Below are 14,067 nucleotides of genomic sequence, written 5' to 3' on the forward strand. Positions count from 1 at the left end.
GAGCCACTCAGCTGGCCCTGCATTTGCTCTTCTTTATCTTGGATGTTCTTTCCTTCCCTCTTCACAAGTTACCTCAGCTCAAGAGTCATGACCAGATGGAATCACCCTGTTAGAAGTTCTCATTCATTGCAATGTATTCCTCTTCGTCATAGTACTAGTTACAGCGGGAGTGTTCTATCATTCGTATGATTATTGAATTGATGTCTTTCTCTCTCACAAGACCATACTCTCCACCAGGGAGCATTTTTGTTTTTTCTCATCATTGTATCCATATCCTTGGAAGAGAGTTGATGCTCAATAAACATTTGTACAATGAGTCACCGTGCTCCAAAGTTGTGTGAAGGAGGAGAAAGGTGGCCAACAAATTTCATTTGGGGTAGATGTCAAGCTATTCTAATAAACTGGAAAGCCTCTGAGCTGTGCATTACATCCTTGAAAAAAGGATCTTAGAAGTCCAGGTGACAGTGGAAGAACAGGCACTGAATGAGGCCGCCATTTGGCACAGCAAGCAAGACAAGCTAAAAAAGGAGACAGCAATATGACTAAAAGGTCCAGTGTTCCAACAATCCTGGGTAATGGCTCACAGTCAAAACCTGAGGTGACAGTGACTAACATATTGAGAACAACATGGCTAGCACATCCTGAAGAAACAAGGACTATACGAAAAGAAATGACAATTCACAGCTGTCTTTGAAGCAAGTAGATCAAGAAAGAGCAGACCCTCTTCCCAGAGCAGAAGGAATGATGTTCTCAGATGGAAAAGTGAACACCCAGCTCCTAAATTTGACTTAAATCTTTATCTAACAAGAAGACTTATCTCACTAGAATGAGTAGAATAAATGGAATTGAATTCCAATATAGGTGAGGTAACAGGAAGAGTCCAAAATTCCAGGCTCAAGTGAAAGACCTTTGGGGAAGTCTGCTGATAAGAAAGGAGATAGAAGTCAGATAGATGTTGCCACAGTTTTCAAGAGGGGTAGGGTAAGACATCAGAGAGCAACAATGCAAGCATGTGATATTTATCACTGACCCAACCCACAAACTGATTTGGAAACAGATGACTTGTGACTTCTTAGACATGAAAGCAATGTTCAGAGAGGCGGCCTCACTGAGGGCCCTCCAAGCAAAGCTATGCTCAGCTAACTTCAGATCACACAATTATCTGGAGTCAGCAAGGCCCCTGATGGTCCCTTATGACATCCTTGAGAAACAAGAGTCAGTTGACATTACAGATTGGTATATTCACACAGATCCAACAGTGGCATCCAGAGCCTAGCTTAACAGATCTTATCTTGGAGGGATATTGCTAATCTTCCCAAATTCTTAACTTAAAAAAAAAATGAGATCAGGTAGAGACTGTTCTTTCAATTTGAGGAGAAAGCAAAGGTGATTTTCTTTAAAAGTCACTGTGTTACATAAGTATATATGCGTACAACACAAGATGTCAGGTCTGACAGTCAGCCTCTCTGGGCCAGTTCCACATCTGGAAAATGACCACAGTAAGCACTTGGAGCTTTAGGACTAAATATTGATTAGCATGCACCCAAGAACCCAGCATGCAAACAACTACATACGGCACAAAGTGGTCAGATTCATGAGTTGAAAATTATGTGTTGAAATATATGTTCAAATGTAACATGGTGAGAAAAAAAAAACAAAATTTAAACTGTGCCCTTCTATAAATTGCCCTCAACCAACATATTTTAGATACATTCCACGCTTTGTCAAAAAGAGCAAATCCAATGTGTGCTGGCTAGGGCTGAAACGTTAGTGATGGCTGGCTTCCTCTTGAATACTTACCTTATGAAACTTGATAGAAAACAGTGCCTGTCATCCTGGAGGGCAAGTAAATGACCATTTGTTTCCCTAACTTCTCTGTAGGGCTTGACTGGGGGTGGGGGTGGGGGGGTCAATGCCTTGGTAAATTATTCACGAGCACTATCCCGCTCCTCATCAGCCAACAAGCCCAGAACAAAGAAATGAAAGTTTTTTTTTTCCCTCAGCAAAGTGACTCACTGACTGTTTACTTTCCAGCCTGCTCTTTTTGGTCTGTGTCCCATGGCAAGCTCTAAACCTTCCAACCAAAGTCAAAGGGCAGACCCTTCTCTTGTATCTCCTGGGAACTGGGCTTCTCTTCCTCCATGAAATGCAAGTGAACACATTGAGAATCGGGGTCAGAACACAGGCAGAAAAGCACAGAAACGGAACTGGCCTGTCTCCACTTTCACAACGCATAGTCGGCTAAGAGAGAGAAGAAAGTCATACCAGGGGGAGCCGAAGGTACCACCTTCTAAAGTCCTAAAGGACTTGCAGATGGTACCATCTTTGTAGACTGTTGGAAAAGAAACACCTTCACTGAAAAAAAAACCTCCCAAACAAACAAACAACTCTATTTGGATAGGTCAGAGACATCTCCAGAAAGATCACTTAAGCTCTGATAAAGGCCATCTTGGGACATGTATGATAAATGAGGCTGTCTGACGCTCCCAAGTCCCTCACTGTGCTTTGTGGATCAAATTCACACCCTCTGTGACCCAACTGTGCCCTTTACTGTGTCTGAATTCCAAGGACTTGGCTTTCAAAGGCTTATCCTTAAGACTCTGCTCTCAGGCCGGTGCCCTGCATGGAATTAAATTATCCTGTGAAATAAATCCACAGGATAAAAATAGCATTTGAATATATCCTAATTAAATGTGCTCCCTTCAAAGTCAGCCATCCCAGTGAGAGCCTGCACATGGGAGTCCCGTCAAAGAGTCAATTAAAATAAATTCTCAGAATTGAAATAACACTTCTCAAGCTGTGGGCTGACACTGATTCACCAGAAACTACTTCAGGTTAGTGTCCATCCTCCATATTTCAAGACAAATGAAACAAGTAAACACAGAGGCTGTCAGATCCTACAGAGGAAAGCAAGCTCACAGCCGTGCAGCAATGTGATACGGTGCTTAAGTAAAGCCTCTGAGTATTCAAGAAAACATGTTTAGACCTTGCTGCTTCTCCCCACTACTGTGGTCTGAATGTTGTATCCCCTCAAAATTTGCATGTTGAAATTCAGCCCCCAAAGATGATGGTATGAGAGGTGCTTAGGTCATGAGGGTGGGGCCCTCATGAACACAATCAGTGCCCTTATAAAAGAGGCTCCAGAAAGATCCCTAACCCCTTCTGCATTGAGAGGACACAGTAAAAGGTGGCCATCACCAGATACTGACTCAAGGCTGGCACCTTGACCTTGGACTTCCAGCCTCCGGAACTGTGAGAAATAAATTTCTGTTGTTTATAAGCCACCCAGTCTGCTGTATTTTATCGCAGCCCGGATGGGCTAAGACACCCACTCTGCCTCATTTTCATGAGTTAAAGTTGCCTTGTCACTAGAAGGGATATAAGAAGCCCATGCTTTAGCGGTACTCTAAGTCTGTAGGTCTCTCCTGCTTACACAGTGTAGCCCCGTGGTTAAAAACGTAGTTTGAGTTCTGGCTTCACTCCCAGTTAGTCTTCTGGTTACTAAGCCTTTCAAAGACACAGTCATTCATAAAATAACATGAATAATATTACTGGTATATAATAACACTGTGAGGATGCAGGGAGAAAGGCAGGTAAAGTACTGGGCCTGGAACAAGTGCTAAGTTTAGCTCCGGCTGTTGTTATTATTTTGATGTACAACAGAAGTCCCTGTCAAGTGGGGAACTCATTGGTCTTAAAAATTAAATGTGGGAAAGGCTCTCTCTGGGGGTAAACTGAGCAGAGATGGGTAGATGAGCCATGGAAAGGAGAACAAAAAATGAACTCAGGGCCCAGAGTCTGCCATTACCACCAGGAAGAACTCTGAACTCCCTCCACCATCGGACAGTATATCAGCAATGACTGCCAGTCACACTCTGGGCACAATGCTGAGACAGGGAAAATGACATGGGAGAGCCTGCAGGAGCACATCACAGCCCGGGTAAGAACGCTCACCGCGCAGGCTGTCTAAAGCAACCTGGGGCAGCTCCATGACTTAACAAGCGTGGATTCCTGATTCCCTTCAGGACAACGGCTCCCGCTGCTGGTCATCCAGCCTGGCTTCCAGCTCTGTGTCCCCTTCTCTACCTCATAGCTGGGGCCGTGACAAATGGGCTACCTCTAGTTGAGGCTTCAGGGCTCTGCACTGAGAATTAACTAGAAGACATTTCTATAGAGTGCCTGGTTTCCTCCTTCACGTTCCCACTGTTTCTGGCACCATCTGCCAGTCCTGCTACAATCTTTACTAGTCTCACTCCTCTCTTCCTATTTTTGACTCCCGGAGTATTTAAGAAGATTCAGTGTTTTCAAAAGCCCTCTTACACTTTAATCATGATGTCAGTTCTGTCATGAGCTTACCAAAGGAACAGCCTTTAGCAAGGCTAATAAATAGCAAATGTCAATCAGGAAATGTTTTACATCAACATTCATGCTCTCGCTACTATAAAAGAGAATTTTTGTCAAAGGAGAGCAACAATTGCATATCTAGAGGAAATGAAGAGTATATGTAGCAACTAAGTTATGTGATTTAAAGAGTGGGAGGACTTTGGCAACAGGACAATAGGAAAGTTTAAGAATAATTATTTAACAGCCATTATTACATTTCCCACCTTATTCAACCTTCTGTCTGACTTAAAGTTCCATCTGACACCCCTTAACCTCGGAGATCCAAGAACGTCAACCAGATTTCAAGCCCTTTCAATGTATGGTATATTGTAATCAGAAGATTGCGTGTCAGTCAGTGGAATCAAATAATATTGGGGAGAGAGCTACAAATGAGAAATGTCATCAAGCGGCACTCTGCTCATTGGCCATTAACCTCTTAGCTCCTTTACTGGTGAGCCATGGCCCCATCTGACTATAAATCTTATGACAGCAATTAGGGCAATAGTTTTCCACACTCTTCAGTTTAGACATGGATTCTTAAAACGGAATGGATCACTTCCAAGGTTAAAACAGAAAAAAAAAAAAAGAGAGAGAGAGAGAGCAACAACGGTTCAGCAGCTTGCAGTGTTTGGCTATAAGAGGCCCTCAGTAGACCCCAGCTGAGTGAATGCATGAATAGTCTCTTCCCAGCCTCACAAGCCTATTTTACAAACACCACATGAGGGCAAGTTTTAGTTTGCAGGCAACGCTGATCACTATGTCATTCATTTATTCTAATGGACACGCGAACCTTTGTGAATTGAATTCCTAAAAGATGTCAACTGATTATCATGAGAAATGGAAGGCTAGATGAAGCCAGGAGAGTCAACAGGGCTGCATTATGAGAGGGGTTCCCAGCAACCAGAACTCACCTGTAGATGATGCCTTTCTCGTGGAGGAACATGAGCGCCGAAATGATTTCTGCAGCATAGAAACGAGCTCGTGCTTCGTCGAAACGACGAGACTTCTGAATGTGAAACATCAAGTCGCCCCCATTCACAAACTCCATCACAAAAAACAGACGATCCTGGAAACAAACACAAGAGAGGATCCAACGTGGTGTAGCAGTGAGCCTAGAGTCCGATCGGCATCGTGTTACGGTGAGCCGTGGCATGGGGAGAAGTAGTTGTCGAATGGAGGTACTCAGGAGCATACGGATGGGAGGTGGGAGGTGGGGGGGCCTGGGAAAAGCTGATGGGATTCGATCCCTGAGAGGAGCTGGGAGCAATACCCAGATCTCCTTTAAGTAGTTCCACACAGCCTTGACTTTCTACATTAAATAAAAAGTGGAGAAGGCATCCGAAGTCTTTGGCTCTGCACTTCAAATGCCATGTAACCTTGAGCTTATTTTTTTTGGACAGTCAACATTAGGAAAGTGAGGACGCTGATGCTATCCCTCCCTGCATCACAGGCTTTTATAAACTGGAAGAGAGCAACATAAATCAAAAGGTACATGCCTTTCACCTGGAGCATGTGGGGTTAGTCATAGAAAGTAAGGGACATCTAACATCCTCACACCTGGGCAGACAAAAATCACAGAGAAAGGAAAACGCTTTGGACAAATCAGCCAAACAGCAGTCTAATGACAGCCTCAGAGTAGCCTCAGTGTTAGAAATCTCACTCACCCCAGAAGATTCCTGAGTCAGGGGTGGAAACATAAGGAACTCTCAACCCAGCAGGTGAAACGGGCTCTTAAAAAGTTACCAATGTACTGTACTGAGTACTGTGCAAGTGGTGTGAATAAAGTGCTATAGCAATTAAGACTACTTAATGACAGAAATGTTTAAGTCTCAATTAAAAGATGATGTCTCCAAGACCGACAGTATAAACTCTTCGTTTCAGGAACCTCTAAGACAATGGACTTCCTCACTCCCTCCTACTAACATTTATGAGTCCCAGGTTAGCCAGGAGTTAAATTAGGTGCTGGGAATCCAACAGAGAGTAAACAGCCATAAAACAGACGGAGCTTCTACCCATACAGAATCTGGTGTGGGAGACATACATTATTAAAAAAAAAAAAAAAAGGTATAGAAACAAGCACATATACAAGCTCTGGTGAATCCTGGGAAGGAAAAGCAGAGGAAGCAGTGAGCTCTGGCCATCTGCTTGGAGTCAGGGGAGGTCTCTCTGAGCAAGTGATTCAGGCCTGCAGGACAGATGCAATCAGGGCTAGTGATCAGCCTTCTTTGAAGTAGGAAGGAGGGTGGATGTCATTTTGTAAGGAAATTGGTATTTTGCCAATTCACAGAGGATGTGTATACAAAGAACTCATCTTTATTTGTGGTTTTAAGTGCCACCAGCTTTGCTCTGAGTCTCACCACGCAGTCACAGCTGAGCAGTAAACAAAGATTTTGTGTGTACTTGCTCACCTCACTATTCATCACCTGTTTAATCAGGCCCTTCCCGATCACAAGACACTACAATTTATCACCTCCTATTCCTGGTTTTAAGACCTTAATTGGAAGGGGGAAAAAAAAATCCCGTGTCTATAAAACTCTCTGCTAAGGAGGAGCAAGAATAAAGAGTGAAGAGGGAGTGACAAGATTTACACACACAAAAACCAAAACCAAACAACCACTCTCCAGACTGGACAATGTACTCGTAAGCAAACAGAAAACTAAGTACAGCAAGTCGTCTGACTAAACTAATGGCCCTCACCTGAGTGTGACTGACAAGCAGAGAGGCAGAGTTGGACGGAACAAGCTTGGAAGGGCAATGGTGTTCCATGTTTTCTATGTGGCTAGGGCTCAGGTGGAATGACAGGGTTAGCAGTGGGTTGGGGTGGAGGGTAAGTACGTGATGGAGACACGCGTAAGGTCTGCATCTACACAGGAAGAAGCTGCGTTCTTTTGGAGGGGTAGCCAATGGTGGCCTGCAGAAGACTCAGATGGTAAAGCCACCCCGAACCCCCCATGGCAAGTAGGTCAGTCTTACCAGCCTGTTCACCTTATTCATAGCTAGACTGACAGTCATGTGAATTCCAGGAGCTCAAAATACCTGATTACGGGAACTGAGGTGATAGGTAAGTGGCAACTTTTTAGCTGCTGGAAGTCAGTGTGCTTGGCAAGAGTTGCTAAGCAGCAGGCCTCCAAAAGATGAGGGCATTCCAGGGAAATTTCATCCAGTTTCTAGTTTTCCCCAAATCATTCTCCTATCTCAAGTGGGAAAAGCCAGACCCTGGGCTAATCTCCCGATCTGGGGAGAGGAAATACTGCTTTCTAATCCTGCTCATTGTCCTCTTTCTTGTCCCCACCTCCAGACCTGGAGGCAGATTCTCAGATAATGCTGCACAGCGAGGGGGGTCGCAATCTTTACAACTGCGAAAATATGGGTTTCTTTTCATTCAGTCTCATTTCTAACCTCCTGTCTGGCACCATCCAGAACAGGGGATATAATACGCATCCCTCAGGCTAAGTGCAGTGGAGGGGCACAGAGGGCGTTACAGGGGCACAGAGGGCGTTACAGGGACATCAGAGCAGCCTGGAGTGGGATTTGGGGGAGGCTTCCAAACGGAGCCAATTCCCCAGCTTGAAGGATAAGGAAGCACAAGTCAGGCTGGAAGGGGGATGGGATGGAAAGGGGAGGGAGCATGGAGAAGGAACAGGTGAAGTTTCCAGTGTGAGGCAGGATGTAGTGACCACAAGGGGAGATGTCCCCAAGTGGCTGCTGAGGATGGCACATCACTGCAACACATACTGCCACTTCCACTGCTTTGGCAGAAAAAGCAAAAGGCTAGTCAGGGGCTCCCTTTCCCCCCATCCCCAGGCCACCCACAACTGGGAACTGCAGGACTCAGTCCTGTTTCTACACGTGATCACTTACCTGTTGGTCTCTACCATCATTATAGGGCCAGTGTCTGAACTAAAACAGGTGGCAGCTATGGAGTTCGGCTTGGAAAAGGCGCCAGTTAGTGCTGGAACCTACCTGCCACATATACTAACACAACATCAGCGACAAAACCAAGTCCCTCCAGCTAAGCCTTCCTCCTATGTCATGAATCGCCTCAACCTGCAGGAGGCCTTTCATATGTAGTGGCTGCCCTTCCAGAGACCTGTGTGTGAAGTTCCGAAAGGAGGCGGGAGGTCACCTCCGCCCTCAACTCCATTCTCCACCTGTGCTGTTTAAGAACTGGTCTCACTGACTAACCGACAAACACTAAGTCATGCTTCACCAACTCAACTCTGAAGCAACTGGAGGAAGCATTTCTGGGATCCCTGCATTTAGGGAGGCCACAGCAGGATAGATTAAGGTGGTCATGAGTCACTTCTGAGGCAGGGAAGAGATTCCAAATCCCACCGTGGGCAATGATAGCAAAGACGGCTGCTTCTGTATTTACACCTGTGTCGACAGCCATTCCACTCTGTCTAAAGTCCAGTTCCCTAGACTCTGAGCCCCGACACCTGCCCAGCTCTCCCTGAGACCTCTGGCTCTTTCAAGGTCAGTCTTGCCCTAACCTTCAAGGTAGGAAACCTAAGGTCCCAGAGACAGGTTTAACCTTGGTTCTAAAGCCAAGTGGCCCAGCCCTTTGTCTGTCCCTCCCTTCTCTTTTTTGTCCCTGATTCAGCCAACCGCAAATGCAAGTCATGAAGACAGGTGAAGAACACCTGGGGGAATAAAAGCAACTCAGAAATCCCTCTGTGCCACGCCCTGCTGGTGTGAGTTACAGGAGGCCCAGGAGCTGGAGGCCGGTTAATAATAGAATTCCTGTCATCACCTGCCTGGCTCCATTAACCCACTGCGACCTGAGCCAAGTCTGCCTGGCTGTGACCAGTTCAGGGCTGTTTCTTGCCCAGGCCTGACAGTGGCTGTCAGTATAAGCAGTGTGCATTCTCTCAAGACCCTGATAAGGATTGTTGTTGAGGAGGTAAAAGTGATGAGTAATTGCATGAAGAAAAAGTTTGAAACAAAACAGCTGGGTCAATGAAAGTGATACGCAAAGATATTACCTGTGACAAGATGACATCACCTCAGGAGGGTGACTGTACAGTGAGCACCACGAGCCAGGCAAGAGGTCCCTAGGGTCAGTGTGGTAGACCTTGGGAGGTTTCTTTTCAGCTCATTGATCCCCTGGCGTGGTCACGTAGGTAAATGCTGGCCATCCTGCAAATGGCTAGTCGGACCAAGCTGGGACTCCCACAATCTCTTTCCCAGAAAATTGGAACTGAGATAGAGAGGTTTTGATTTAGGCTGCGCTGTGTGCAGGACATAAGGAAACACGAATTAGGGAGCTCAGGCCGCCTTGCTGGTGTGAACATGTGAAATGTCTGGTTATATCAGATTGGTGGAAGCCTGGATGGAGGGGCAGACAAACAGACAAGGGAGAAGAACGAAAGAGGAACACAGAGTGAGGCAGAGAAAAGAGATCAGGGAGCATGAGTGAGACCTGAAGGAAAACCTGGGTTCCTCATGTCTTTTCATTTCTGCCCAGGTTCCATGAAATACCCTTTTTATCTCTGAATCTTTATTTTCACATCTCCTTTTTTTGCATGACCTTGGTTAAGTTGCTTTCTGTTACTTGCTACCAGGAAAATTTTAACTGAAACAAACACCAATTTTTAAGGGGTAGGAGGTTTCCTGATTTATGAATCTGGGGTAATAACACCTATAACTACAGGGATTGTGTGAGGATTGAACCAGAAGTGAAGTGCTTTGCACAGCACCAGGCTCGGAAAAGAATCACAGCTAATAGATTGTTTATTACTGCATCAAACGAAGGGGCCAAGCTAATTCTAGGAGACCTGTGCACAGCAACCCAGTCCGGTGTTACCAAACAGGAGCAGTGTGGAGGTGAGGACTGTGGGGTCTGGAGCCAGGATGCTTGAGATGCAAAAGCAGCCCCACTGCGCTGTATTTATTTCCTCACTCTCAAAACTCTCATATGCAAAATGGGGATAACAAGACAACTGAACCTGTGACATCCTCACAGGTGTGTAAGGATGCAATGACTTAAGCTAAGAATTTCAAACAGTGCCTGGCACACAGGAAATGTTCAATACATGCTAGCGACTATGATTATTATCCTCATTATCATTACCACCTCCAGTACTGCTTCAGCCTCCATGGCCATCTGCTCCTGGGGTTCTGGCCCCTTGGGTGGAGCTACAGCCTACTTGACAGTAAGATGCCTGCTGTGGAGGCAGAAATGGTGCCTCACTCATGGAGCGCTTAGATTGGTAAGTAAAAGGAATGAAATAGCAGCCGAAACAGCAGCTTCAGCAGCTCCCCGACTCGGTGTGGAACAGGAATCTAGAGGGTTTAAGGAGTCAGGAGGACGCCTAGGTTCACTGCTGGGGTAAAGGGGCTTTTCCTGATACCACATAGTCATGACCTTGATTCTGTAAGGAGGACTTTTCTTTCTGGGAAGTGATAACTAAGCAAGGGGTTACAAAACTAGATTTGATAACCAAAACACGTTAACCCAAGTTTCAGTTCCAGTAAGTTTTCTCATTTTGTAATATCAGATGGTAACGCACATTCTCTATTTTAAGAGTTTAGAATCATGATCATTATTATTATTGCAAAGCAAATGTGCTCCCCTATGGACTGCAAGCATATTATACTAACTGAGACTTTTTGTAGTAGCTATTCTCCACATCTACAAAGTTGATTCATTCTTATCAACAGGAGAGAGATTTTTCTGTTTAAAGCAGGACTCCATAGTCCCCACAATCTACAGATACAAATCTCATTTGAAGATATATTACCATGAAGATGCCTATTACTGTTTAGAAATAATTCAAAGACTACAAACAACATCGAACGTTAATAACTACTTTAATCACTGCTTTCAAGCAATGTCGATCTGGGAGCCACATCTAGGCTTACTTGCCCAAGTTCTAAGAATTGCTTTGAAATTATTTCTAAGTGAATAACACATCAGCCCTGTATCAAAAGCTGCAGAATGCTAATGACCAGCTGTGGACAAGGAAAAGGAAACCTCCAGCAAGAGCACGGTGTTGCATTTCCCTTAATAAGTGCCCCTTGCTTTATAATTTTTCTCTGACGAAGTCATGTAGTGGGATGAATAGGGAGTTCATATCAACAGGAAACAGTTACTGACATTCAAAGAGGTCACAGGGGAAAAGCACCCTTGTGAGGAAATCTGATTACACCATGTCTGAACTGAAAACAAATTTAACCACACTAAGAACGATTATGAAGGCTTCAAGGAAGAAAGGAGAACAGAGAAGCTAATGGCTTCTTCTATTTTACTTTTTGGACTTATCATTTTGTGCAGCCTGAAGATATCAGACATTCATTCAATCGCCCCTCTGTCAAGTCCATGGGCATGATGCATCCTGTCTGAGCTCTAAGACTAGTCCTTGGGAAGGAGAAATATGTCTCCAATATAATAAGCCCTTAGGAACTTGCATTTCCAACCTGGAGGAACACACAGCTCTTTTCAAAGACCAAGCGTTTCCTCAGTAAACCGGACACACTATGGCCATTCCCTGTAATGAAACTCGACAAGGCTTACTGGCATATACACCAGACCAAGAGAAAAATGAGGCAATCTCACTTGAAGCCCAACACACTGTGATGTATCTGGGCCAGGCTGTTCTTAAAGAATAAGCAGCAAACATATGATCAGGGATATAGCAAAGTCGGAGTCAAGTCCTCCCTTCTTGGTGGAGCCCCTCTGGCGGGCGTCTCTGGTCCCCATGCATCTTGCCCAGTATCATGGTGCTGGGCTGCACTGGTTTTGTGCACTTACTCTTGTTTTCTATGGAGGACCTGAAACCTTTAAAGGCAGAGCTCAGATGCTAAATGATGTATCTCTACCACCACCAAGCAGAATGCCTGGATCCTTGTAAGGGTTCATTAAACCCTTTGGGAGCTAACATGCAGGAGGCCATTTTTGTTTCCTGATACCATTTAAACAAGAACATTAGAAAAGCTGGGACAAACTGCCAAGATTAGTTCTATCCATTCACTTCATGAAAATAAAATGCAAAGAAGTGAAGGTCCCTTGCCTGTCATTAAAATAGTTTGTGGAAGAGTTCAAGAGAAGTGGGTCTGCTTGATGCTACTTCATTTCCCTTTATTTATAATATTTTGGTTTTTCTGTTTATAAATGTTTTATGTGTTTCTAGCTCAAATGTACTTATAAAATAAATGCATAAAAAATTGAGGAACAATAAACAAAATGAAAATAAAATCGCCTATAATCTTGACACCCAGAAATAGAAGTTCAAATGTAAGGAGGCATAGCTATTTATGGCTTTTAGCATCCAAAGAACTGAAGATTTCGGGGCCAATACCAAGTTTGCAAGGTGATTTTTAACTAGTATTTTCCCCTATGCCCTACTTATACTTAATGCTCTATCGCATGTTTAAAGAAGACAAGAAGGGAAAATAAAAAACATAGCCTGCCTGGGGCCGGCTGAGTGGCGCGTTGGTTAAGACCTGGCTTGGGATGCCAGAGGACCCCGGTTCGGATCCCACATATGAGGGCCAGTGACACTGCCCTCTACAGCTAAGATGCTGAACAACAGCTCAACCTGGAGCTGGGCTGCCGTGAGTCGCAGGCGACGGCAGGTGGGTTGCCATGGGCTACCGTGTGTAGCCAGCATGAGCGGCCAGCAGCCTCCGTGAGCGGCCGTCCAGAAGCCGGCGACTGATCTGCCTCACCCGGGAAGAGTGCAATGATGGTGCCAACTTGGGCCAGTGAAGCAACATCCTCCACAACTAGACTGAAGAACAAAAGGACAGCAACTTGTCTGTACCCCTTCCCCCAATTCCCCAATAAAAATCTTTAAAAAAAATAAAAAAGAGTGCGAGCTCTGGGCAACAAAATTGCCTGTTCAATTCCCACATGGGCCAGTGAGCTGTACCCGAGCTGAGTTGCCAACAGGTGGCAGGATTTTTTTTTTAAACCAAAAAACATAGCCTTCCTTTTTCACTTATGTTACATAGTAGTTCCTGATATACTTAGTCATCAAAACCATGATTGTTTTTTAACAGCTGCATACTATTTCCAATGCCATTTCCATAGAGTCCTACAATTAGCTAGAGTTCTAATTAAGTTAATGGAAATAAGAGAATATGATATTAATAGTCTACTCCCTATACTATTGGGTTGTCGGAAAAGTCATGATGCATTTTTGCAATGAAAAACATAGAAAAAATATGTCATGACTTTTCTGACAACCCAATATAATAGAGATCATTTTTACTAGCCTGGAAAAATAGGCATCTCAGAGCAGATTATTGCTAACTGAACATGGTATTTTAATTCTGAATTACATTCATAAAACTAAATTCTGAATTTAGATTCACAAAGACAATATCTTAGGTGATTATTTACTTTTTAAAAAAGGTTTAGTCACTTAAAAGTAAGCACAATAGGATTCCTTTAAAACTTTATTTCATATAGTGCAATTCTCTTTGTAAAGATTTTGGTTTAAGCACCAAATAGGAGAAGGTCTATTGAAAATATTCATGGATTTAGTTTGTATTGGGCTATAGAATAAAGAACAAAAATGCCATTTTACTTATTTACATCATTTTGTCATGACAGTGGGTCCTAAGTTTGCAACCTCCAAAAAAGCCAAGATTTCAAGGCTGGCTGGGTGATGCATTGGTTAAAAGTTGGCTTGGAACACCAGCTTTGAGCAGCAGAGCCCCAGTTCTGATCCCACATGA

General features: G+C 44.3%; 1 protein-coding gene across 1 annotated transcript in view; it reads right to left on the reverse strand.

Moving 5' to 3' along the window:
- The window catches only part of PRKCH (protein kinase C eta), a 208,317-nt gene that overhangs the window by 50,827 nt on the left and 143,423 nt on the right, over positions 1-14,067 (reverse strand). The window contains exon 10 of the mRNA XM_019644458.1: positions 5,295-5,449. Within this exon, the coding sequence (XP_019500003.1) occupies positions 5,295-5,449 (155 nt within the window). The remainder of the gene's footprint in view (positions 1-5,294; positions 5,450-14,067) is intronic.

The sequence above is a fragment of the Hipposideros armiger genome, unplaced genomic scaffold (assembly GCF_001890085.2).
Source record: "Hipposideros armiger isolate ML-2016 unplaced genomic scaffold, ASM189008v1 scaffold_5, whole genome shotgun sequence".
Classification (NCBI taxonomy): domain Eukaryota; kingdom Metazoa; phylum Chordata; class Mammalia; order Chiroptera; family Hipposideridae; genus Hipposideros; species Hipposideros armiger.